This window comes from Uloborus diversus, chromosome 1 (genome assembly GCF_026930045.1).
Source record: "Uloborus diversus isolate 005 chromosome 1, Udiv.v.3.1, whole genome shotgun sequence".
Taxonomy (NCBI): domain Eukaryota; kingdom Metazoa; phylum Arthropoda; class Arachnida; order Araneae; family Uloboridae; genus Uloborus; species Uloborus diversus.
This window is the reverse complement of record NC_072731.1, coordinates 111,164,588-111,190,392: the sequence shown is the minus strand read 5'-3', so window position 1 is coordinate 111,190,392 and position 25,805 is coordinate 111,164,588. Positions and strand designations below refer to the sequence as shown.

At 37.6% G+C, this 25,805-nt stretch overlaps 1 protein-coding gene across 1 annotated transcript in view; it reads left to right on the top strand.

The window, feature by feature from the left end:
* The window catches only part of LOC129231374 (catalase-like), a 67,231-nt gene extending 41,940 nt beyond the window's left edge, over positions 1–25,291 (top strand). The window contains exons 8-12 of the mRNA XM_054865674.1: positions 1,951–2,103; positions 7,300–7,438; positions 13,005–13,150; positions 19,506–19,658; positions 25,045–25,291. Coding sequence (XP_054721649.1) covers positions 1,951–2,103; positions 7,300–7,438; positions 13,005–13,150; positions 19,506–19,658; positions 25,045–25,053 — 600 coding nt within the window. The 3' untranslated portion in view covers positions 25,054–25,291. The remainder of the gene's footprint in view (positions 1–1,950; positions 2,104–7,299; positions 7,439–13,004; positions 13,151–19,505; positions 19,659–25,044) is intronic.
* Positions 25,292–25,805: the final 514 nt, after the last annotated feature.

Here is a 25,805-nt window from a genome sequence, read left to right as displayed (position 1 = left end):
TTATTTTTATTTATTTATTTATTTTTTTGTTTAACAAGCAGTTTTCTTAAGTTCTGCAAAATTGGCGAGACATCGGACAAAATCACCAAACAGGTTGACAGTTGGCAACTTTTCACATATGCTACATAACTGGATATCATACATAACTGGTCGATCTTACTAAGATATTCTTGTATATTCCCGTTTCTGGTTGACATGGAAAATTTTTCCTTTTGGCAAAAAGGCGAAACCGAGGTTTTAAATTGGTCTCTACAGGTATCAGGTCTCTATAGCTCACTCACGATTTCCGGTATTTATCTTCTGACAAATCCACTTTAAAATTGATTAAAAATAAAGAGAAACCAGTGTTGCTAAGATCAAGCATTGTCGAAACAAGTTTACTTCGAGAGGCATCGTTGTTAGTTTACAATGTTGCAAGTGATATTTATATAAAACTAGAGGACCCGACAGACGTTGTTCTGTTCAAACTTTGTACATTGAAAAGTTGAAAGATTTCAATAAACTATCAAGTATTTGAACCGTTTTGTTGAAAAATATAAGTAAATAAAACATGTTTTAAGCTGCTTGGTGTCAGAATGCGTATATTTATTACAACTTGATTTATCTAGTGCCCACTGATCAGTTGTTTTACCAACTATTTTTTCTCGCGTACTTGAAAGATCTTCATAGATTGTATGATTTGTTCCTTCAGACATGCTCAAAGGATAAAAATGATCCTCAGATAATAAGTATAAAAAACTAACTACCCATCTAGAAAAAACGGGAAATCCCGCTGCAACGTCCCCCATATGAAAAAGAATAAAATAATCGAAAGGATATCGTTTAAAAAAATGATAAATGTAAAAACAGTTCCATGAATAAACGAAAATCACTCCTCCCCCCCCTTCCGATGTAAAATAAACACGTTCTTCAACTAAAATGACTAAACACTCTTTAAAAACCAAAAAAAGAATTCTTTGCAATTTAAAATATTTCACCAAATGAACAAAAAATACAATAAATTACATTAACAGTAGTAAACAAATAATCACGCAACTGTATTGTTATGGCCAATGTCGCCAAGTCATCACGTTCCTGTAATCCAGCCGATTAGTGAGCGAAGCGAACTCCGACCGATTAGCTGTCCCATCTTTTGAACGAAAACTTCATATATTTGCCTAATTTGTTCTTTCCACCTAAGATAAAAATCTTCCACTGCACTGATCTTGTGTGTACAGAACTACCCTGTTGTAATTTATCTGGACGAAAATAAAATTTGTTTGGTCTTCAAATTCCACCATCTTTTCCTTTGATAATGTACTGATTAGTTTGATATTCCTTAAAGTATTCTTGCCATTGGTGCCAAAACTCAGATGGATTTGAACAGAGAAACAAATGTTGTTATGTACGGTACTTTCCGATCATTTAGTTAGGAAAACCTAAAGCACCGTTCCGGCCACATGGTTTAACTATGACGAAAAATACGCGTTTTGCGTGAACCTACCAGTACTTTACTTTAAACTATATCACGGGATCTAAAATCGTTGCTTTCAAAAAATGTAGGCTTCACTCTCTTTCTCTCTACGTTTTATCTATTCTCATATCTACTTCAATGTATATGCATATTACTAGAGTATTTGATAATGTGTAGCATTGTTTTTGCAGTTCAATGTATTTCGTTAACCCCCCTTCCCATACTTATGAAGTTTGGGGAAGGGGGGTAGAGCATCCTCTTTCAGTTGAAATAGGAAGCTAAAATTCCTCCACTAAATTACTATCCACAAGTCTAAAAATACTAAGGTTCGTTATGGGCGTTTAAAACGTGAAATAACAGACTTGTTATCAGAGCTTAACTAAAAACGTTATCACCCAAAACTGGTCCGTGTCACCATTAACGCCACACACTCTCTCTCTCTCTGCAAAAAATTTACTCTAAATTATCATCTTGATTATGTACTTGTTTATATCTAGGAATGGTCTCGTGATGCTTTTCCTTTCATTCGTGCCGGAAAAATTGTACTCAACAGAAATCCAAAGAACCATTTTGCTGAAGTCGAACAATTGGCGATGAGTCCAGCGAATTTAATCCCAGGAATTGAGCCTAGCCCTGACAAAGTACTTCAGGTGAGTGATTACTTTGCAAAGTAGTGGCAACTGTCCGGCACGTTTCCTAGCCTAAAGCAATGACCTCTGGTCCTGCCCATAGACTATTAATAAGAGTAGACAGAGCTTTCCCGGACTTGCTGATGAAAAAATTGGTTCATGGATACATCATGTGACTGGTGGAAGGCTTGGCGAAAACTTTGGCAGCAGGGTTGCTAGATGGCAGGATTATCTATAGTTTGGCACTCGACATGTATTTTAAGACGTAATGTGTTTTTATTATAATTTTTTCCCCCAGGCGCAGAGATGATTGAACTGTTTTTCTTTTAGTTATGCATCATTTTGACATTAGTAATTAATTTTTGATCACAGTTTTCAGTAACTTTTATTTCATTCTGAATTGCTACGTCAGCGTTGGCGTAAATGTAATGGCGTAAACGTTTTGCGTTAACGCAAATATGTACTAATCGGTATCTTAAATTGAAATTGTAGGTAAAAATCTTACCGTTTGCCGATTCTTTTTGGGCGCTTGCATCTTTAATTGCTTATAGAGTTATTGAAATTGAATCAAGAAAATGCACAATACTATCTAAACGAAAAACTCGCTATACTAACAAAATATTTACAACTTAGAATAACAAATTTACAAATCGGACTCCATAAAAGATCATTCTTTCGTGTTCCATCAATTCTATTTATTTTATTTCTCACTCGCGTTGATCGTCTGCTACGATCAACGCCCGCTGTTGCTAGGATATCCACCAGTCACATGGTTTGGTTTATGAGCAGCAAAAGGGTTGCCATAGCTCGGTCTACTCTTATTATTAGTCTATGGTCCTGCCTTTTGTTCTTACCATTGAGAAGAGATAAAATGGAAGGAGTGAAGACTTTCTTTCGTGAAGCAAAGAAGCCAAGTCATGTGATAAGTTTTAAAGCAAAGCATTTGAAGAAATCAGGCTTCTTTCGCTAGTTTCGCGCAAAAAGTGTCAAACATTCTTCGTTGCTGAATTGCGCAGGGGTGCCCACCTAGGGGGGGGGGAGTCATGGTACAGACTGCGCCATTGAATTTTTAGAGAGGTTGTTCTGAGGGTTATTTTTTACTTTTTTGGGGGTGAGGGAGCTCTTGCTTTGGGGGTTCTTTGCGATATTTAGGGGGGCGCCCTTGACCTTAGGAGGGGTGCCCCTGAGTCACGTGACTTGGAGTCGTAGCCTCAGCTTTTAATAAGCCAATGATCGAACTTGCTCCCTCCATTTTATTCCTGCTCTGAGGATCTAACACTTGGCCCAATGACCAGAGCCTGATTACCACAGGGGCATGCGGGGCACAGGACACTGCTCTTAGATTTCGGGGGGGGGGGGGGGGGAGCAAAATATCCTTATTTTATCATGCGAATTAAAAATAAATAATGATTTCACTCAGAATCTAGTACAATGATGTCATTGATATTTTTTGCAAAAGCAAAGACAAGGAAAAAGTCTCTTTATTTGTTGATAAAAATTCCCCTTAAAAAATTGATCTTTTTGCGTTTAGTGCGGATATAAATACAGACTTTGCGAAGTTTAGTCTGTATTTACTATGAGAAGTTATATCATAAATACTTTTGATATTTACGGTAAACTGGCGAAGTTTAACCCCATCTTATATAATTATTCTATACTATATTTCTTCTACTTTTTAAACGTTGTGATATGAGATTACCACCAAATTTAGCATGGTTGTTTTCGATACGCAAGTATCGAAATATTTTATAACTTCAGAATAAGCGGAAATATAGGGGGCGGGGGGGTGGACAAAATGAATTTCATGCCCAGTGTCTTCAAAAATCTTAGTCGGACCCTAGGGGGCCTTGAAACACATATGAGAACTGTGTCCAATATCAGAATGATCGGGCTCTGCCATCAACTTCAATAATTACTAATTAAATAGTTAGCTCAAATTAACTAATTAATTCACTACATCCTCTCTTCTCTGACTCTCCTTTCTCGAGAACATACATATTAAGCCTTCTAAGATTAGAATCGTAATTTAATCTGTATGTCCATTTACAAACTTAATGTCCCCCTTTGAACCTTTCTGAATAAACTTGACTGCTTAAAACAATTAAAGGATATTGTAAGTCTGGTAGAAAAATGGTTTTAGCAAATATTTTTTTGCATAGAATCGAAGAAAGGAGTCACAAATAGAAATTTTTCTCAATTTCAAACATTGCAGTATACAAATTTCTAGTTTGACGTCGAAGACGACATTTTAGTGGCAGCGAACGAGATTTCGCTCTAAACTTTATGTAAGACAAAGGAGAAAATAATGATCAACATTCAGTAAGCGCGTTATTTCAGTGAATGCGATGTCTCAACGAAGTCATTTAACGGAATCAGAAGCTTCTAGGGTTGTTGGCAGGCTAGAGGGGAGCCAAACACAAGCCGAGGCAGCAGAAGCTATTGGAATTTCGCAAAGTGTGATTTTTAGGATCTGGAACCATTTTGTAGGGACGGGAAATGCTGGTTAAAGATCAGGACAAGGTTGCAGACGAAACGCCCAATGAAAACCGTAATTTAACTTTAACCGCTCGCAGGCACCGAAGTATATGAATGCCACTCCACTACAACGACACCTTCGCTCAGGTACTGGCCCTCGCAGTTTCGACACAAACTGTCCAAAATCGCCTTCACGCTATAGGCCTGTATGCTCGTTGACCAATGGTGTGTATCACATTAGCTGCAGGCACCATTGCGCTCGCAGGGAGTGGACAACAGAGCATGTGAATTGGAGAAGAAAGGAATGGAGCAATATTTTTTTTACTGACGAGTCCTGTTCTTCTTTTCATCCTGATAATGGCGTATTTTCATTTAGTGGGAACGTGGAACGAGAAACAATCCTGTGCGTATGAAAGTGTTATATTTAGTGGTGGTGGTTCGACGGTACATGTTGGCATCTCCATTGATGGGTCACCGATCTGCATGTCATTCCGAATGCAATGCAACCCGCCCCCCCCCCGGTCGTTGATATAGGTATGAGATCCTCAACCTATTGTAGTCCCTTACGCTGCAACAATTGGAGATGACTTCATGTTAACGGACAACAATTTTAGATAACGTCGTTCTAACTTGGTGAATAATTTCGTTTTGGAGGAAGGGATCATACGAATAATATGACCAGCGTGTTCTCCGGATATGAACTCAATAGAGCATGCTTAGGATATTCTAGGCAACGAGTTTCTGGACGCTTACCACCACCATAAACTCTCCAAGAACTGGAAAGATGTCTTCAGGAGGAGTGGGGTAGAATACTCCAACCCCTCATTAATCGACTCATTGATTCCGTGCCTCCGAGGTGTTTTACATTGCTGGCGGTCTAGGGTTACCATAAAACTAACTAAAAATGATTCTGTTTTAAGGAAACCTCTTTTTACTTTCTTCTATATCTAATATATAAAAGAAAGTATTGGATTCGTGCAAATTTTCGAATTTCGAATTTTGACGGATTCGAACGTTTTGAGGTGTGCTGAGTCCATTTCGACTATTTTTGGAAAATGTGTGTGTGTGTGTGTGTGTGTGTGTGTGTGTGTGTGTGTGTGTGTCCGTGTGTCCGTGTGTGTGTCACGTCTGTGTGTGACCAGTTCTTTGTGGCCGCTCTGCAGCAAAAACTACCGCATGAAATCAAACGAAATTTGGTACACATATGTGCCCCTATGTGAACTTGTGCCCATTGGTCTTTGGCGCGAATTCCTTCAAGGGGGGTGGAGCAATGGGACGTTTTTTGAGTTACGCGTGCTTGCTATTCCTCAGGAAGTAACTGGCGGAATCAAACAAAATTCGGTCCATATGTTGCTATTAACAGGAACAGGTGCTGATTCAGTTTTGGTGCCAATAACTCAAACGGGGGGTTGAGCTATAGAACGTTTTTTGTCGTCAATTGTGACTGCTGTGTTTCAAGAAATAATGAACGGAATCAGAGAAAAATTTATCGACAAGTAGCCCCTAGAGGCTATAAGTGCTGACTCTATTTTGGTGTCAACAGCTGAAAAGGGGGGTGGCACAATCGAACGTTCTTTTTTTTTTTATTGTGAGTTCCGTATCTCAAGAAGTAATGCTACCTTCTGGATGAAATTTGGAATAAATGTCAATCCATATGTAAACAGGCGTTGGTTCAATTTTGGCGCCAATTGCTCCATGGGGGGGGGGCTTTTTTTGTGTGAATAAAAATAGCTTTATAAATGCAACAATAAGAAAGATAAATTGTAATAGACTGTCGTCTGCGTATTTCGCGTGATTTTAACTGTTGGAAAATAACCAGAAAATCGCAATGATTTAAAATTTTTAACTGTTGCCATCTTGCGTTTGTTAACAAATAAAATATTTGTAATTAATTCAAGCAAGGCTTTTAAAATAACTTTCAATTTTCGCTCTTTGCTTTGCTTTTGTAATAATTCAGACATTGGGATGGTCGTCAAGTTTTTTCATGTGTGATTTTGATTTTGTTGGGAATATTGCTTCCTCGTCAAGCATGGGGAGGGTTCAGAAAAAAAAAGAAGAAAAATATAGAAGAGAGGCCACAACATACTAGTTTCATTTGTTTTTCTCATATGCAAAAGTGTGTTTTTTTTTCTTTTTGCACCCAAAAGTTAAATAAAAAGTACATTTTTATGCCAAACAAATGTAATTTTTGTCTCACATAGTTTACTACGTCTGTCGATAATAAATCAATCATCCAAAAAGTTCTCCAGGTGCAGGATCAACTCAAAACTTCAATATCCTTTAACTGTTTTGAGTAGTGTATTACCTTTTCAACTCTTTGAGAAGCATGACATCTCGGAGATACAGCATCAATGGTGCATGTAATGAATGCCATCTCCGAGACATCAAAATCTACATTAGCACATGGAATGAATGCCATCCCAGAGACATGCAAATCTGCAATTGCACTTGAAATAAATGCCGTCTGGATGACATCAAAATCTGCAATGGCACATAAAAAATGACATATAGGAGACGTCATTGCACCTCAAGTGTGTATCGCGATTGTAAACTTATCGTTTTGATAGTGCGCTAAAGGGTAAGGTGATGAAAATTGAATGTCATACTGCAAAAGAGCTATTACCAAACTTCTCTATAAACGCATAACTTTCTTAGAACAATTCGAGACATCAATTGTTTCATATTTCTCACCTAAAGTTTTTAATTTCCGTTCTTGACATTACTTGAGTGTTTTAATTTCAGGGCAGATTGTTTTCTTACCCGGATACACAGCGGTATCGACTTGGTGCCAACTACAATCAAATTCCAGTCAACTGCCCTATAAAGTCGATACCAAACAATTATGAGCGAAACGGCTTCATGACACTAACAAGAAAGAAAGGTTAGTTGCTCCGGTTTGTGATCACTTCGTGCTGCCATGAATTTATGCATCCTTTTAGAAATACTGAGTGGTTATTAATCTTTTCTGACCCTGTGATTGTTTTTGACAGGTCCACTGAAAATACGACTTTACTTATACCAACTTTTAAATGAAATATTTGTTTTATGTTTGATTCATTCATTTTATACATTTTATGATGTAAGTGTTAACTTTATTTTAGCTAATTATTTGTAATAAACAATGATTTATCAAAAATATTCTTTTAAACATTCATTTTCCTTCGATATTTTTATTTTATTAGCATGTGAATAAGTCCCTTTTCCAGTGACCCTTCCCTTCAATTGGAGGGGGGGGGGGGACTATCTAGGATATTTTTGAGCCTGAATCAAGCTATTATAGAATCATTAGCACAATGTTGAATTTCTTCCCTTCAAATTCAATGTTTTGAGAGATGTTAAGACATATCTGAGCCTTTATTTTTAGTGAACTTTGAAAGTTGTCAAGAGACTGCAGAGCTACTGAACTCAGTATTAAGAACTCATCATTGTACTGTTTTGTTCATACTTCGCCTACTTGTTTATTGAGGCAGTGAAAAGCAAAGGGATGTAAGTGCCCAAAATGAGGTCGTTTCCAAAATTTTAAAAGTATTTTTTTCTGAAAGAGCATGCTTAAAAACCTAGGATCTGACCATTTTTTAAATAATTTGTTTAAGTTTAATATTTTTAAAACATTACTTAAATCGGTGCGTTTTCATATTTTAAGCTTTTGCCGATGACATAACAAATGATGAAATGCCATTCACTGTTGACATTTTCACAGGGTAAAATATTTAATTCGCATCTATACTCACGTGTATTGGCAACGATATGGTTGATAGAAATCGTTGAGCGCAATTTTAATTGGCCTCTTGATTATCATAACGTGGTAGAAAGATGCGCCAAAGAGCATCATTTGTGACGTCATCAAGACCACGCCTTGTTTAAAAAATCGGACATTTTAAAAAATTAATTAAAAAAGTACTGTTGGGAAACTGAAAGAACTTTCTGGTTCCATGTGTTTTTTTGCTTATTCTATCAATTTCAGTAACAAAAAGTACTACTTTTGTCTGAAGGAAACAACCCCATTAAAAATGTGGAGATAACAAGTACACAGGTGAACCGCTTCTCTGTTTTGGTGCAAGAGATGGTACCAATACTGTTTGATCACGGATGGTATGTAATTTGGCAATCTGCCAAGTCAAGAGTATTCCATCTGAATGAATTTAGCAGGGGAGAAGGAAAAATAACGATGGTATTTTGATGTACGCGTTTTATAATGTCACTAGTGCCTTATTCGCAACTCCAGCGCTCGAATAAGCTATCTTGCGGTGATTTATAAAATTAAAGAAAAAGGTAAAACATTGCGTTCCACGTGTGTTTGTTGGTAAATATAGGCAGTTTGTTATGAGTATTTATTGACGCATTCGATGTGTCTTAGATTGCTTTCAGCAACAGAAATTGTTTCCTCCCGTAATGGTATTCTCGAGCTTCTCAAAACAATCTTAGTTTTCGTTATTTTCCTCTAAAAAGTGAGTTGATTGTCGTAAATGGCGAAATCATAAACGCAAGAAAACTCTGGATTAACAAATTTCGCATTTGCATGAAATTAAAAACAAATATGCTGTTCGAAGCTTCTTTTTTTTTGGAAAGAGGATTACGTTATACCTGGTAAATTTTTTTATTGTTTTGTGTGAATTTGTATGAATATGGGTTTTTTTTTTCAATATCTTAAGCTCGAAAGAAGGATTTCATAACAGTAGCAGAAGAATTAGGGTTTTCATCTCCACCTAGTTAAAAAATAATTATTTTAACTAACCCTATTATACTGCAGCATTTAGTTGGAATGGACAGCATGTAAATTTTTTTAAATATATTATCGTAGAACGAAATGAAAATTTTTTAACCGAGAAAGAACGTTTAGAATTTTCAAAAACAAAAGCTGAGAATTTTCATCGCCAAAATAATGCGCCAACTTTTCTTTATTATTGCTTACATTCTCAGCTGATATGAAGAGTTTCAAAAAAAAAAATGTTTAGGGTTATAGTTTTAGTTTTGTGCTAGCAAAGAACCCTTGGCGAGATTTCGCATGACAGTTAAACCATTTTTATTTTTTATCATCAGTGGAATTGAATTCTAGAAAGATAACAGAATTCGATAATTTAAAAGAAATAATGGTAGATCAATTAAAAAGAAAACTACCACCATATATCCGTGAGAATTTTGTTGATGATTTTCAAAGCATGACAGAATTAAATCATAATTCAGAAATTAGAAACATACGAAACGGAAATTTTAATTCGATTAGACCGATTCGGCAATTTGAGAAAAATAACTCAACTACAAATGCAAAACAATTATATCTCCATTTCGCTAGCCAAGTAAGGCAAAGAATCATCTTCTTTTGATAATAATTCGTAATTTATATAATTAAATTATCTAGCACTAATTGTTATTCTTGTCAGGCCACAATTATTTAGTTTTATCAAGAATTGATAAATATCGAATTCAACATCGTGGAAATGGCTGCTTAGAGCTACGATCTACGTAATTTGCATTAATTTCTGACGTTTAGTAATGCTTCTTAAATTCCCATTTCTTTCTACGTGGGCCAGAATATCCACAAGACTTTAAAAATTAATTTAAAGAGAATAACACAAAAAAAGAAAGAAAAAAATCATGCATACAAACAAAAATTACTAGGCTTGTTATTTTCTACGCTACGGCATGAGTTTGTTTTACCTTTTTCATCCGCCATTAGACGGTGGCTGCAGTCTCCCCTATAGTTTGTTGGAGTTGCAAATTCATTTATTGCATTCTCTAAAATAAAATTAGGGAAAACAAAAATAGTTACCATGGAAACAACAAAAAGAAAAGGAAATATTTTCATTTCGTTTAGGAACGTAGAAGAAAAATGGTAAGCTCAAAACTTTGTTGTGGATAAATAAATCAATTAATTATTGCCGTGCGAATATAGATCGAATATACTTTAGATTAAAAAATTTTTTTTACTGAGACAGCAGATTTTCATTTTTACAAAACTAAGGCGAAATAATAGAGAGGCAAAAGAGCTCATCTGTAACAAAACAGCTAACACCCCTATAAACTAATAGATACGCCCATTTCCGCCTATAAACCGGATATAAACCTTTCTATGTAATCGATGATCAGACAGTAGTCGTAGTAGTTTCTGCTATACAGCATGATATAGAAAGAAATTTCAATAAAAGCCAAACTATCACCGGAACTTAAAACGCTCTTTACCCTAAACTGGAAAATGTTCACTTACATCCCTTTGCATCTCACTGCCTCATATAACGGTTTGGGTTTTATAGAGTTCCCGAAAAGGAGCTTTGCTATTTTAAAATGGTGTATTGTTCCCGCATATAGAACAGTTATATTGGTTAACTTTTGATGATTTTTGCAATCATGATCTATACATTACGTACATATCGTCGCCTCAGAGCAACACCTATCTTAGGATTATTTCTAGGATTAGATATCTTACTGTTACTCTGAGGTGACGATAATGTATAAATAAATTTTTATTTGCAAATTAGTCTTAATTTCTAGCTAACTACAGTCTGTTTACGTATAATATCATCAAAACAAGGGACGAGAGTAAAATGGGGAATTTTCTGAAATAAATCAGTCAGAATAGGAATTTTTAAATGCAAACTAACTTATTCATGAGCACAAAAAGTTAATTTTTGCATTGAAACTAAACCTAGAAGAAACAATGTCATTAATAAAAAATATCACAAGATAAACTATACTACGTACACAGGTTTTTTGCTGTTAGAATAATTTTTAGCTATGAATGTGCCAGGCAAAAATTACAACTTCCAGAATTCTAATAATCCAAGGTTCTGAGACTTTAAGAATTCAAAAATAAAACATTTTACGGTCTGTCTGGAAACTAATGTCAGGGAGTCGATTACTAAACATTTATTAATAAAATTTCTAAAATGTATGCAAAGGTTTCAAAATAGATTTCTCCTAAGCTATTGTTTAGTTCCCGGCGAGATTTCCCCTATTTAGAGGGTATGGAGTGGCATTTTTGTGATCCTTGTTTATATCTCCCGTGCAAGCCACGCTCGATGGAGGTTTGCGTAAAATGCAGAGATTTGTTTTGGTTGAAATTGCCATCATGTTTCGACAAAACTAGGCATACCCGCAGTGGAATCTTTTCCCGTGATAAAGAGAGCGTTTAGTAATAACTATTAGGTTCAGTCAATAAATAACGAGATAGAGGCTATAAAACAGATTTTATTCGAAATTCTTAAAAAATACTGACCGAAATTGTTTAAACATATATCCCTCTGGGAAATCAGTCGCATAATTCTGTGCTCATAAAAGACTTTTGGATGCTGCTGAAACCAATTACGCACGCATTCCTTTACTTTATCGTCCGAATGAAATCGTTGTCCCCGTAGTGCCTTCTTGAGATCCCCAAAGATCCGGGATCATTATGGGGGTAGATCTGGACTATAAGGTAGGTGTTACAAGACTTCCTACTTAAATTTCCATAAAAGTTCCTCTTTTGCATTGACTGTGTGTGGTTCCGGTAAACTTTTACGTGCTGTAATCCTGCTACACGATAACACTAGACCACACTCAGCCAATGCAAAAAAAGAACTTTTGCGGAAATTTTAGTGGGAAATCTTGAACCTCGTCCTTATAGTCCAGATTTATTCCCATATGATCTCACATCTTTGGGAAACTCAAGAAGACACTTCGGGGACAACGATTTCATTCGAACGATGTAGTAAAGGAGTGCGTGCGTAATTGGTTCCAGCAGTAGCCAAAGGACTTTTATGAACACGGAATTATGCGACTGATTTCCCAGAGGGATAAGTGTTTAAACAATTTCGGTCAGTATTTTTGAAGAATGTCGAATAAAGTCTGTTTTATAGCCTTTGCTTCGTTATTTATTGTCTGACCCTCATATTTAACGAATGACGAGTTTTCAGATCTATTATAGAGGATTTTAAAGGACGGCGATTTTTGAGGGAGGGTATCTGCAATCACTTCAGACGAAATGATGCGACTGAAATTTTCAATTGATGGTGTTTCGTAAGCGTTCCTTAAATGTAACAGACATTAAACGTTCCAAAAAAATTACCGTTCAAGAAGTTGTGATGAATTTCCTGTAGGCGAAAGAAGTGCGCGAAGCTGGGCACCAGTCTCAGGGCTGATATTCAAATGTATCAACAAATTGAAAACTAACATGAGGACATCTTTTTGAGACATTTGGCAAAGTCAAAGACATTTGCACCAAGACTCGGAAGAAAATTCCCGAAATAAGTCAACTGTGATTCCTTTAATGCCGCGAATCTTTGTTATAAGCGATACATCAACTTAGGAGGAGCTTTGAACATTTATATGTATAGGGTTATTTAAAAAGAATGAAGTCGTTTCATATGGCTACCGATTTGGGAATATTGACTTTACAGCTCTCAGTAAAATTTAGAGTCATTCGGTGAATTGAGAATGTCCCGTTATTCTCTCATTTGTTTTACTTTTGGCAGGGACTCCAAATTATTATCCCAACAGTTTCAAAGGTCCCGTACAAGATCCAACAGCACTGGAGAGTGCTTTCGACGTTTGTGGAATCGTGGCTCGACATGACTCTTCTGAAGAAGACAATTTTTCTCAAGCCCGAATCTATTACAACGTGAGTATAAGAATATATATATATATATATATATATATATATATATATATATATATATATATATATATATATATATATATATATATATAATAATTTTGCAGACATTGAAGCAGGAATTAATGACTTCAATTCAGGAGCAGAAATACAATTCCTGTACTTGGTAATCTTTTCAACGTGATGACGTATGAAGTGAAAAGGGGGGCGCTTGAAACCAGCGCGAGCACCGAGACCACAGGTCTATTGTACTATCCCCGCTTAGACTACTAAAGGAGCCCAGTAACAGAAATAAATCTCAGCAGTTGCCTAACCGTAATTCTAGGCAGTTCCCAGGGATCTACATAGTAGTATCTCAAGTGCTCAAATCTTTGTGCAGAGTAGAAGTCGCATTCACATAGCACATGAATTGAGCTTTCATCAGCCATATGACTTCCTCTACACGAAGGGTTGTCGGTAACACCCATCAGATTAAGGTGCCTATTAAGAGAGCAGTGTCCAGTTAGTAACCCAACAGACTTTTTGATCTCATTCCTGCTCAAGTTAAGCAGTTCCTTAGACCTGAGCCAGGGAGGCTGCTGGTTCAGAGTCTTGGCCTGTCTTTGAGACTCGGACTGAAGCCACAGGCCATATGATTCATCCATAAGAAGGTTCTTTGCAGTAGTCCTTACTGCATTGTAGGGCAGGCAGAGGACACGCTCGGGTCTAATAAACGGTACATTGGAGCACTGCTTAGCTAACTGATCTGCCAATTCGTTATCTACAATGTAACGGTGACCAGGAACCTAGTAAAGGGAAACCCTATTACTGCCAGCTAGTCTTACCAGTGCATTATGGCACTCCCAAACTGTTTTGGTAGTAAAACAGTTACGATTGAGAGCTTTCAACACAGCTTGGCTATCAGAGAATATTCTGATAACCTTCCCGCTTAGGCCTCGTTCTAGGCAGTTGTTTACACAAGCCAAAATGGCTAAAGTTTCTGCCTGGTAGACAGTAGCAAGCTTCCCTAAAGAGAAGCACAGATTAGTGTTATTGCTGCTGCAATATGCACCAGAACCAGTTCCAGACGCAGTCTTGGAACCATCTGTAAACCAGACTTCGTGTGCATTGCCAATGATATCCTGTACATCCTTCCAATGCTCTCTGAACGGAAACACAATGTTATAATTGGCATTAAAGCTGAATTGTTTTAACATCCAGTCAGAAGGCATCATAAAATAAGGATGCTTACTAGTCTTTGCACATAGTTTATCGTACAGAGACAGGTAACGAGGGGACTTCCAGAGACCCATGAGCTTGAGGCGGTATGCACACAGAATCGCCACATTTCCACTTGCTTATGCAACGGAAGAAGACTAAGAAGGAGCTCAAGGCTATGGGAAGGAGTAGTTCTCATGGCACTAGTGATAGTAATAATAGCCATCCTTTGTACTTTGGCGAGGCAACCCTCAGCCGTTACGGTACAGGTTTTACCCCACCAGGCAATTGCCCCGTACGTAACCGTAGGTACAATTACTCTAGTATAAACCCAATGAGCGATTTTTGGAGAAAAACCCCAACTATTACAAATTGCACGTCTACAAGACCAAAAGATTCTCTTGGCCCGATCGGTAATTTTCCTAAGGTGAGAATTCCATGTCAAAGTTTTGTCAAAGATCACACCCAGGTACTTGACCTCACTAGAGTAGGCAAGAGGCGAACCAAATAACTTAATTATCTTCAAGTCTTTGAGACGTTTACGAGTGAAGGGAACCAAATAAGTCTTATTCGATTGACCGTAAGACCTGCCTCAAAACACAACTTTTCAATTTCCTTAAGGGCAGACCCCATGAGATTTGTAACAGTGTCATGGAACCTATGACTAATTATATAACCCCCTAATAACAAGGGTTATGTTGCCCGCATAGCCAATGCAGTGCAGACCTCTGCGACGAATTCTTTCCAGAAGTTCATCAACCACCAGGCACCGAAGCAAAGGGGGAGAGAACACCCCCTTGTGGGCAGCCACGGCAGTTACCCACCATCATAGCTCTGCCCAGCATGCAAGCTTTTGCCATACGGGTTGTTAGCAGAGTATTAACCCAGGTACATATCATGGGATCAATTCCCTTGTGTGCGAGAGAATCATTAATAGTCTCAGTAGGGACCTTATCAAAAGCTCCCTCAATGTCGAGGAAAGCAGCAAGAGCTACTTCTTGTCCATTTACTGCATTATACAGAGCTGTTGTCAGCTCATAAAGTGCAGTCTCAGTGGACCTTCCAGGCTGATAAGCATGCTGGCACTTAGAAAGAGGGTTGGTTTTCAAAACATAATCCCTAATGTGCCTATCAATCAGTTTCTCCAGAGTTTTTAGGAGAAAAGAGGTAAGACTGATGGGTCTAAAGGCTTTCGCCACATTGTAGTTTGGCTTACCAGGCTTGGGTATAAAAATTACTTTGCAAGTTCTCCAAGCATAAGGCACATAGCCAAAAACAAGACAGGACCTGTAGATCCTAAAAAGATGTTGTGTGATAATATCCACCCCTTTCTGCAGAAGAGCAGGTATAATATCATCCGGTACAGCAGATTTAAAAGGCTTGAATGAATTAATGGCCCACTCAATTTTACCAGGGGTCACAATTTCACCCGCTAATTTCCACCTTTCCTTACTACCACGTAAGGGGTGTAGCGGAACATCAGTATGACTTTCGTCATCTTTAATTATAGAGCCAGGAAAGTGTACCCAAAACATCTCTGTTAGAGTACTTTCCCTATCATCAGTAAAGGAACCATGTTCCTTTTCAATGGAACCCAGTTGACAAAATTCGTCTCTAGAGACTATTTTCGTGAGTTTATAGCAACGCGAGAGACGCTGTCCAAAGGGCTACAGAACTGTCTCCAGTTATCCTGTTTACTGGTTCTTATAGCCTTATTGTAATTATTGCGAGCTTCATGGTACAAAGACCAATCGCCCGTTTTCTTGGCTTTATTAAAAAGTCTTCTGCAATTCTTTCTTAATCCACTAAGATTTTTACACCACCAAGAAACTCGTCTTGGTAAACTAGTGGAGATTGCATTGCAATTATGTTGATAAGATTGGAGTATAGAATGTTGAAGTGAATCAACTGCTAGTTCCAAGTCTAACAACGACGTAAGTTTGAATTTCTTACCTGCTAGGGAGACCCTTAGATCTTCCCAATAGGAATCCCAAGATGTTCGTTTGGGATTCCGTTCCTCCTGCAGTACGCTTAGTGCAGGACCTGAAAAAGTCATAAGGATTAGTCTATGATCAGATAGGGTAATTCGGTGTGACACCTGCCAATCACTTACACAATTCAGTGCTCTATAATTACATATCGTTAGATCAATGACTTCGCACCTGTTTCGGGTAATAAAAGTAGGTTTATTACCTCTGTTGAGGATATTTAGGTTGTTACCTAACAGGTACTCTAAAAGTTCCTCACCTCTCTTGTTGCAATCACTACTTCCCCACACAATGTGGTGAGCATAAGCGTCGCAGCCAATAATGAAGTTCAGCCTTGTATGCACACAGAATTTTACAAAATTCCTGGCTGAGGTCGCTAAAGGAATCTCATCCTCATAGGGTAGATAAGCCGACATGAAACATGCCGAAGCACCATCTTCATTAAATACTCGGATGGCGACATTATCACCGTCAAGAAACTTCGTTAGTCAGAGAGCATTCAGGCGCTTGTTTACAACTACGCAGGCTCTCGGTCTACTACAAGTCAGATCATAGAAGAGATTACCGCAGCTACCCAGACCGAGGATTTTCCCGTGGTTAACCCAGGGTTCCTGTACTAGGGCAATGTCAATTCTTCCTTCAGCCAAGTCTTTACTGAGAAGAGCAGTAGCAGACTGGCAATGATGAAGGTTACGCTGCGCAACTATGATGTCAGGCACCGCCATTGCAGAGAGCGGGGACCCGCTAAGGAGCAGCTTCTTTGTTAGGATGAGTATCCTGCAAGATGGTCTCATCCGTTAACGTGACATCGGAATCTGCATCTGAAACGTCAAGATTTTCCATAAAGTTCGTAATCGAACTTGTAGTGGATTTAGGAGAGTTAGAACCATTATCTTTGCTTTCAATACTTACAGTAGGAGTGGATTCAGATGGTGTCCCATCCACCGAAGTTTCACCCCCTTCCATCTTTGCAGGATCTTGAACATTGCTCCCAGCAGGAGTTTCAACTGCCTCCACATTATCCTTGGGCTCCAATGAAACATCGGAGTCCTTGGATGAGGCAGTTTCTGCACCAGGAGCATTTTGTGTGTTGGGATCGTGCCGGATCTTACACAAACCCTTGCCAAAACCCCCAACAAACAATTCCAGGTTGGACTTCTTAATGAACCCGGCTGAACCAGACCATTTTGTCCCTTGCCCTCCAGCTGCTCGTGTTGAGGCCGGGGTTGAGACGAGCAAGTCGTTTCAAGACTTTATCTTGCTCCATGGTGTAGATATCCCTTGTCTTAAAGGCGATCTTCACCGGTTTCACAAGGTCTTTAAAGGGCAGCACTGCAAGTTCAGAGTCACCTGCAGCGCGCCCATTGAAGTGCAAATGTACCGAATCTGCAGCAAAGTCATTGGTGCACTGGATAACCAGCGCACCATTTGAAAGACTGACAGCTGCAAATTGAGGTACGTTGTCGTTGGGGGGGGGGATATCATCAATGATTGCATCGATGTCCTTTTGGATACCCCTGGCATCATCCGGGGAAAGTTAATCCGCCGGGTAACCTTTTTTGGTGATAGCCAACTTGATGGCAGATGTAGCCTTTCTATAGGAGACTCTAGGTCTCTTGACCTGGGCTATATTGATGGTGAAGGGGTGGAACTCTCCGATAGGACCCTTTTTGTAGATGGGGTGCCTTGCTGTCCATGTTCCAGGCTCTGTTGAAGTTTGATGGCTTGCTGGCGGTTCCTACGTTGCTGGCTGGACAGCTTTTTGGAGGTACCGGATGGGCCAGGTACTTCAGTGTTCATTGTTGTTGCAGGAGGTTCCTGAAAAACAGTTTTATTAATGTTGTCTGCTGACCCCTTTTCAGGAGCAGAGACAGTTTCTGTGAGGATTGGCTGCGTCCGGATATCCCGGGACGAGTCAACTTTTTGTTTTGGGCGGTTTTCACCTCCAGGTTTTTGTTTATTTTTGTGTTTACCCGTGTTTAGGGAAACGGAGGGTAGGTAAACGGTCACTGCCCGAATTGACCCTCTCTACAGGCGGAAGGAAGAATTCTACGTGGTTTGCCGAGCCACGAGGGACCGTTTGTAACAACCTATAACCCCGGTTGCCATATGGTAAGCCAGACTTATTTCCATCGGCACGATTCCACACCTTAGATTTGGGTTGCCTTTCCTGGTTGGTCGAGAACCTTTCGGCTCTACTGACCAGCACCAGTTATGCCATGGTTGGCCCCCTCCTCTTTTCTCATCCGGACTTGGGACCGGCAATGGCAGAGTTTTTCAACGTGATACCGGGATGCCTTTATCAATACCGATGTTTGAAAGATTTCAGGAAAATGCGCTGCTTAAAAGTGAAGTTCCAACACCAAGAAAAAATCTGTGTTTCGCCACGAAAACTGCATGAATGATAACTCATGAATGATAAATGTGAGATGGATGCACAAATGATTAGAAAACAAATAAAAATGATTTAAAACTAACCAATTTATTCTGTAGAAATGTGTCCACTAAGGGCAACTATAGAGGTTCCGATCCGACGAGTTTATTGATGGTTGCTTGAGGTAACCTCAGTTAAACAGGAACATCAAGGGCTTGAGCCAGTGGTCCGCGGTTCAAGTTAAGTCCACGGAGGGAGATTCTCAGCGCATGCGTGTCAAACTTTTGCCGTAGCTCGATAGGATGTAAACAGCATTGTATCCTCGTGAGCAACGCTTTTGCCCGTTTACTCGCATGTTCAATGGCGGCCAGTTGCTGTAGCTATGGAGTTGTGCATCTAGTATACTACATCTAAGATACCAGTTCGTTAGCTCAGAGTGTAAACCATAGTGATTACGTTATGAAGTCAGTTGTATAAATTTAGGATTTGAAGAACTGTTTTTTGTCAACAGTCTCAAGTATGATACAGAGGGTTATAGCTATAGAAACAACCTATTACTGAAACTGATTGATGTTATTTGCAGTCGCGTTTCATATGTTTTTCTTCCTTACATAACATTTTTAGTGAATAAACACTAATCAAGTGGCTTGACAGATTTCAGCCTTTTTGTTTTCGCTTTCAAATTTTCATTCTGACTCCTACCACTCCCGTAGAGTAGAACACGTACAGTGTAGAGTAGAACACTAGTATTTGGCGAAACAGAGTTTAAGTTCGCTCAACAATTTGTTTCTTTCAAACTTAGCAAATGGAAGAAGACGAAAAGGAGCGCCTGGTGCAGAACATGGTGTCCCCTCTACAAAGGGTTTCGAAATGTTTGCAAGACAGAGCGGTGGATGCTTTATTAAACGTTGACCCGGACCTAGGTCAAAGAATTATAGAAGGCCTGAACAAAACGGTAAGCTCTATTAGTTGAATTCATTATACGTTCCTGCTAACTTTACAGTCGAGTCCCGACTTACGCGAGGGATGCGTTCCAAGACCTTTCGCGTTGTGAAACAGGTTATGTATACGACTTTTTGATAAAAATAAACAAATATTTTAGACACTTGTAAACACCCTTCGGATTGCTTTAAACCATTCTTTAAGCACATGACAACGTTTTTCACGTAAGGGACTAAACTTATACTGAATTAAAAACGAGCTGATGTGTGCAACACATGACTTCCATTTCCGCCAATTTAATGATAATAGTGTCTTGGAGTAAAAAACTTTAAATATTTTTACCTAAGTTTGTTGCAAACTGAAGCAAAAAAAAAAAAAAAAACACTTTGCATACAGATAATTTTTCCCAATATTAAACATTTTAATGTAATTCAATGGTTAACTCTCTAAATATTGCCAATAGTGGCCAAAATAAAACCAGATAAAAAAAAACGCCAAATCTGTCGCCAAGTAGGCGAAAAAACTTTCCGACTAAAAGCTTGGCGATATATTGCCAAGTGTTTGCCAAATTATAACACCTCTTGAGTTTGCTTTGAAATTAACTATGATTTCAACCCAAAAAGGTGTAGAAGACTCCCTTTGGAACATCCGAATACAACCAAAGGGGAAGTGAACAATTAGACCCCACTAGGAGTCTACGCAGGGCCGTAACCAGAAAATAATTTCGGGGAGGGTTTAAAAACTTTCATGCGGAGCTTTGCGTTATTTTTGCTAATGTTAAAGTCGTCGGGTTATCTATTATGAAAGCGTTTTATGCAATTAATATACATATGAAACACATTTTAGTTTTGGAACAACATTTTTTGGAAGTTTTTAAATATAAACGAACATTTAAATGTCAAACCGAACTTTTCGGGGAAAAGGGACCCTAAGACCCTCCCCTCCTTGTATATGGCTCTACGAACTAATTTTCAACTTTCTAGGACATACCGTTTGTGAGTTATGCGAGATAGATATACGCATATACGAACGTCACGAGAAAACTCGTTGTAATTAATTCGAGGATCGTCAAAATGGATATTTCGGGTGTCTATACATTTTTAGGCATGTTTCCACGCGTGTGGTTGGGTTGAAAGAAAAACTCAATATTCATTTTGGGGCGAGCAAAACGGAAATTAAGGCCGCTTTTGGGTAAAATTTTTTTTGCGAATACAATACTTCCTTTACTTCGTAAAAGGACGTAAAAAATACATAAAACTTTAATCTAAAATACTTATACTGTAATGATTCACAAAATCAATGATCAGTGGGAGAGTGAGACAAAGTGCAAAACCGTATGTACAGTATGCAATAATAATAAAAATGAAATACATTACTATTACACTACTCTACAGTAGATAAAGTAATAATAATTACTGTAACTAAAAGACTGAAGATGATGGCTGGTGCTGTGAAGCTCATCCCCGTTGATATCAGTGTTTTCTGCATATAGAGGATCTTCACTTTTCTTAAATTTTAACAAACTTATTCTTCCTTAGCTCAAGCTCTGAAATAGCAGGCTTAGATACTACTATGTTAAATTAACTTTCACATTTAGAGTGGAAAATACCGAGCGATTATTTGTATCCACTGGCAAAGCGATGAATTGACTAGTACGGTGATTGAACCTCCCCACTTCAGTGATGCCAAAGGGATGACGTCCATTCGCGATACCAATCTTTAGTAGCCAGTACTGAAGACGATTCTTAAGACCGACTCCCTTTCGAAAATTTTCGTGTTGCTGGCGATGAATTCGCGTTAGCTCTAAAATTCGCTACTCGTAAAAAAAAACCTCGCGTTATAGCCATTTCGCGTAAGTCGAATCGCGTTTTAGCGCTAGTCAACTGTAATCTATTCCTCGAAAAGTGATGGTGGAGGTAAACAAAGCAACGTGACATTTTGCAATTGGATGATTTAAAGCGGTGCCACATAAAACTTTTTTAGGATTTGGGATTTCATTTAAAAATCATATTAAAAAGAAAAAGGTGAGTTTTTTGAAGTGATAACTTCTTCAGGTGTGCTGAACGATTTTTGGTCCAGGGAGAAATAATTTCGTGTCCCCGCCATACTAATATTTCGGTTCCAAAAACTAAAATGAATAGTAAAACATGTAAAGTTAGTTGTTAATAAAGTTAACATATTTATTGATTAGGCAAAACTTAAACTAGTATGGAGGAAATTGAAGAAAATGGCTTTTTGAAACTTCTAAGCTCTTTAATCGCTGTCAAAAACCAAAATGAATAATTGTGATTCTAAAGTTTTTGAGGGCCTTAAATGGGGGGGGGGGGGGTATCAGTTGAGGGGTGAGGGACCTTAATGGGTTTGCGTTAGCGACAGATTAATGCTAGCAGTCAATCTGCATATAAATATAGCGTGTTGCGTACCCGACCGTATGATGTTGGGCGTTAAACTAAACCAGGGGTGCTGTTCTGGTATCACTACTAGTTGACAAATCAATGTAATGTCTGCGAAAAGGAGGGATTGCGCATGGTTTTTTCAGTTGGTTGAGGTATCAGCACATGTCGTTGGATCATCCAGAAAAAATTAGTCATCGTATAGGGTGGCTCTGATAAGTTGTGCTTTGAGCTTGACAATGCTACTTCTTTGTGGCGTAATAGAGAAGAGTAGTTGCATTGAAGTGAGTTGTGTTACATTCGTAGCAGTTTGTAAAAGTATTCCAACTGAAATTTGTGTCAATGACACGTCTCTTTTTCCCTAAAAGACCTGAAAAAGAGGTAAATATTGCGAAGGTCATAGCAAACTTATCAGAGCCATAGTAGCCACTTTGATATCTTTCATTTTTTTTTTTTAACCCGTAACAGGGAAGGTGAAAAAGTAGGACATAACAGGGGACGTGAGGTCTCAGAGACCGCTCTATTTTCAGATTTTTTAAAAATCGTGTAATTAAGAAACATTCCTGCAACTTCCCTTAAGTGCTCTTTGTACTTTTATAAGCACAGGAAAAAAATATTTTTGAATTCTGAGCTAAAACATACCTTTTCCGAGGAAATTTTACTTGAACCTTAAGATTTTTCAAGAAAATTCATATTTTTCAGTAAATAATTTATTAATCGTAAAAAAATTATCTATTAGTTATTAATGATTTTTTTTTAGTGTTTAATATATACAGAACATTTTAATACCAAAAAAATGATTGTATCACGCTACAAGAAAATTCTGACAGTCCTTTAACTATAAATATTTCGCGTCGTATTTCCAGGAAGAATTCTACCCTTATTGTCCCTAAAACATCACTGCGTATTTTTTGTGAACATATCAAACAACTCTCAACTTCAACTAGAATAGTTTGCATTTCTTCTGCATAACACGGGTAAGATAAAGGAACCCCTATTTAAACGGTTCGCCATGTTTACTACTGCCAAAAATTGTAACACTGAAGGTGAGGTGCGGTCTCACAGACCGCTTTTAAAGAATGCAATGAAATTTAAACCAGATGTACTCGCCAAAAGATTCTGGTAAGCAAAAGGGGTGTTCTAAGTCAAAAAAACAAAAAGCTATTGGGAAAAACCATTCAATCGGACTGAAAATAAAATGGGGTTGATCGGATGAACTTTTGAGCGGTTTGTGAGACCGCACCTTCCCTGTTACTGGTTAAAAGGGTTCAAATTAGACTTTTTTGATTCTGTTGAAATTATTATACTTTTAAATGTTATTTTTCACCTGCGGCGAACAAAATTGCACTTTTTTTTTTTGAAAAGCACTGGAGAGTTGAACTTTTCTTTACGTACCTTTATGGAGGGACTGATTTATGGAGGTGAAATATTAGCACATTTAATGAGAATTTCCATTTTAAGCAGTTTTTAGTGTCTGTCTTACAGTTGAGGAAGAACAAAATTAAGATGCTGATTTATTCCTTTCAAGCTGATGACATTAGTGGGTTTATTCAACTAAATACAGAAAAAACTTGTGGAAAATATTGAGTGCGTAGACTCAAAATTGACTGAAAAACACAAAATATTTAAAATGATTTAGAAAAATAATGTAATTTTTGGGCATCTTATCTAGAAGGCAGGGTGAATAATAAAATAGAGTAATTTATGTTGAATGGAAAGTATCTTTAACTAGAATGCATCAATACAGTGTACAGTATGTGTTAATATTTTTAATAATCGGCAAGTAACTGTTCTTCCATTGTCAGAGTTCCACTAGTACTTCTGCACCAAATTGCATCTCCAGTATTGAAATTGTGCCAAATGTTGACACCCCAATGATACCTTTGCAGTCATACAGGTTATTTGGGGAAACTAGTGATTTGATCATATTTGGTGAAACTTGTTTGTAAAACAGCGCACCGAGACGCCCCGATAATGGAAAATTAACCAAATAGTAATGTAGATCAGCGGTTCCCAACCTTTTTTGCTTTGCGAACCCCTTCCAAAATTTATAGGAGTTTAGCGAACCCCTTACAAAGAGACCCCCCCCCCCCGCTCCACACACAGTAAAATTTTGGAGATTTTTTTTGTTTTGTTTTGTTTGAGACACAAAAATATTTATTGCCAAAAAAAAGTAAACATTGCTACAAGCTAATTAAAAAATTTTTGCAAAACAAATTCAACGGATTAAGCCCAGTGGTAATTCTTGCAGTTTCAGCCCACTTTGAAAAATTTTTAATATTATGGTTATGGAACAAAGAAATTCAAAGTTTGGCTCAAATGTCTTGTCTGACAGCTTCAGTCTTACATTAAGTTCCGCATTTAATTTCCTTCTGCATTTATCTCTATATGATGAAATTCATTTTTCCCATGGAAACTGAAGGTCTAGAAGGTGTAATGAAATTAAAAATGTATTTTTCTGTCAAAACAGTCATTTGTTCATACCACTAAATCAGAAAATTAAAGAATGACCTTTCAAGTTCATTTCATAAATATTTTTACAAATTTTAGTTTGATTGGTGAAGAATACTTGGAATGATTTTAAAATTAATGGGAAAATATTTTGTTTCAATAAATTTGCACAAGGCTGCAGAAGAAGAGCGATGTGTTTGTTCTAGGGTATGGCAAATGGTTCTGAGAAGGATAATAACTCTACTTTAATTCAAAATTGTAAATATCGGTTTGGTATGCAGGCCACACTGTGTGTTTATATCTGGGCCCTTGCTTGTGTAAAATAGGGTCTGCTAGTCTAAATCAGTCCCCCCCCCCTACGTTTATTTGTAAAGGTAAGAAGTTGGGTTGAAGGTTGAGAGTTTTTAGTTGTTAATATAGTAAGTTAAGAAAAGGAATAAAAAATTTCGAAACAAAAACTGACTGAAAAAGCCTTGCAGGTTTATGCAGCTTTTCATGAAGTTTAATAAGTTGCTGCGTAGAAAGTGCAAAATGCTAATTATTTTTATATTTCAGGAAACCTAACAGAGAAATGTGTCATCTGGTCCCATCATCAGAGTTGGAGAGCCTAAAATCAGCATCATTCATTCTATCGTTTTATATTTTTATACTCATGAAGACCCACAGAGAAGTGTTTTGCTGTTGTTTGAAAAAGCCTGTTAAATACATGTAAAAACGTTACACGGATTTAAAAAAAAAGGTTATGATTAATTTATTTTTTGTAGCAGCTGTGTAATAAAAATATGAATTTTTTTTTGTATAATTTATATTTTCTTAATTATGAACTTTACAAAAAGAAACTTTTGCAATGTTCTTGCTAAAATAAAATATCTTCAGTCGTTAGCTCAGAGCAAGACTTCTATTCCGAGGAATAAAAGTAAAATATCCTACTGTTGCTCTGAGGCGACGATATATCGGGGCAACTTTCAATAAATTTCAACAAGAACTTGTTTGAATAATTGGAAATTGATGTTGTTGTTGTTAAATATGGCTTTATTGGAAAAAACAATCCATACACTTAAGACATCTCAAGCACTTCAATCGCAAAACATACAAGCAATTGAAATGAGAACCAGAACAAATAAGCAAAGAAACGTAAGATAAAACGAATTAAAAATTAAGCAACAATACAAGGAACACAAGAAATGTAGTCTTTACAAAGAATTAGTATAAGGTCTCGCGTTCCAGTATAGTCTGCCTATTTCTCCACGTTTCTGGGATTCTTTGTCAAGTTAAGGGAACATAAAAAGGTGGTCAGTATTCATGACGCCCGAGTC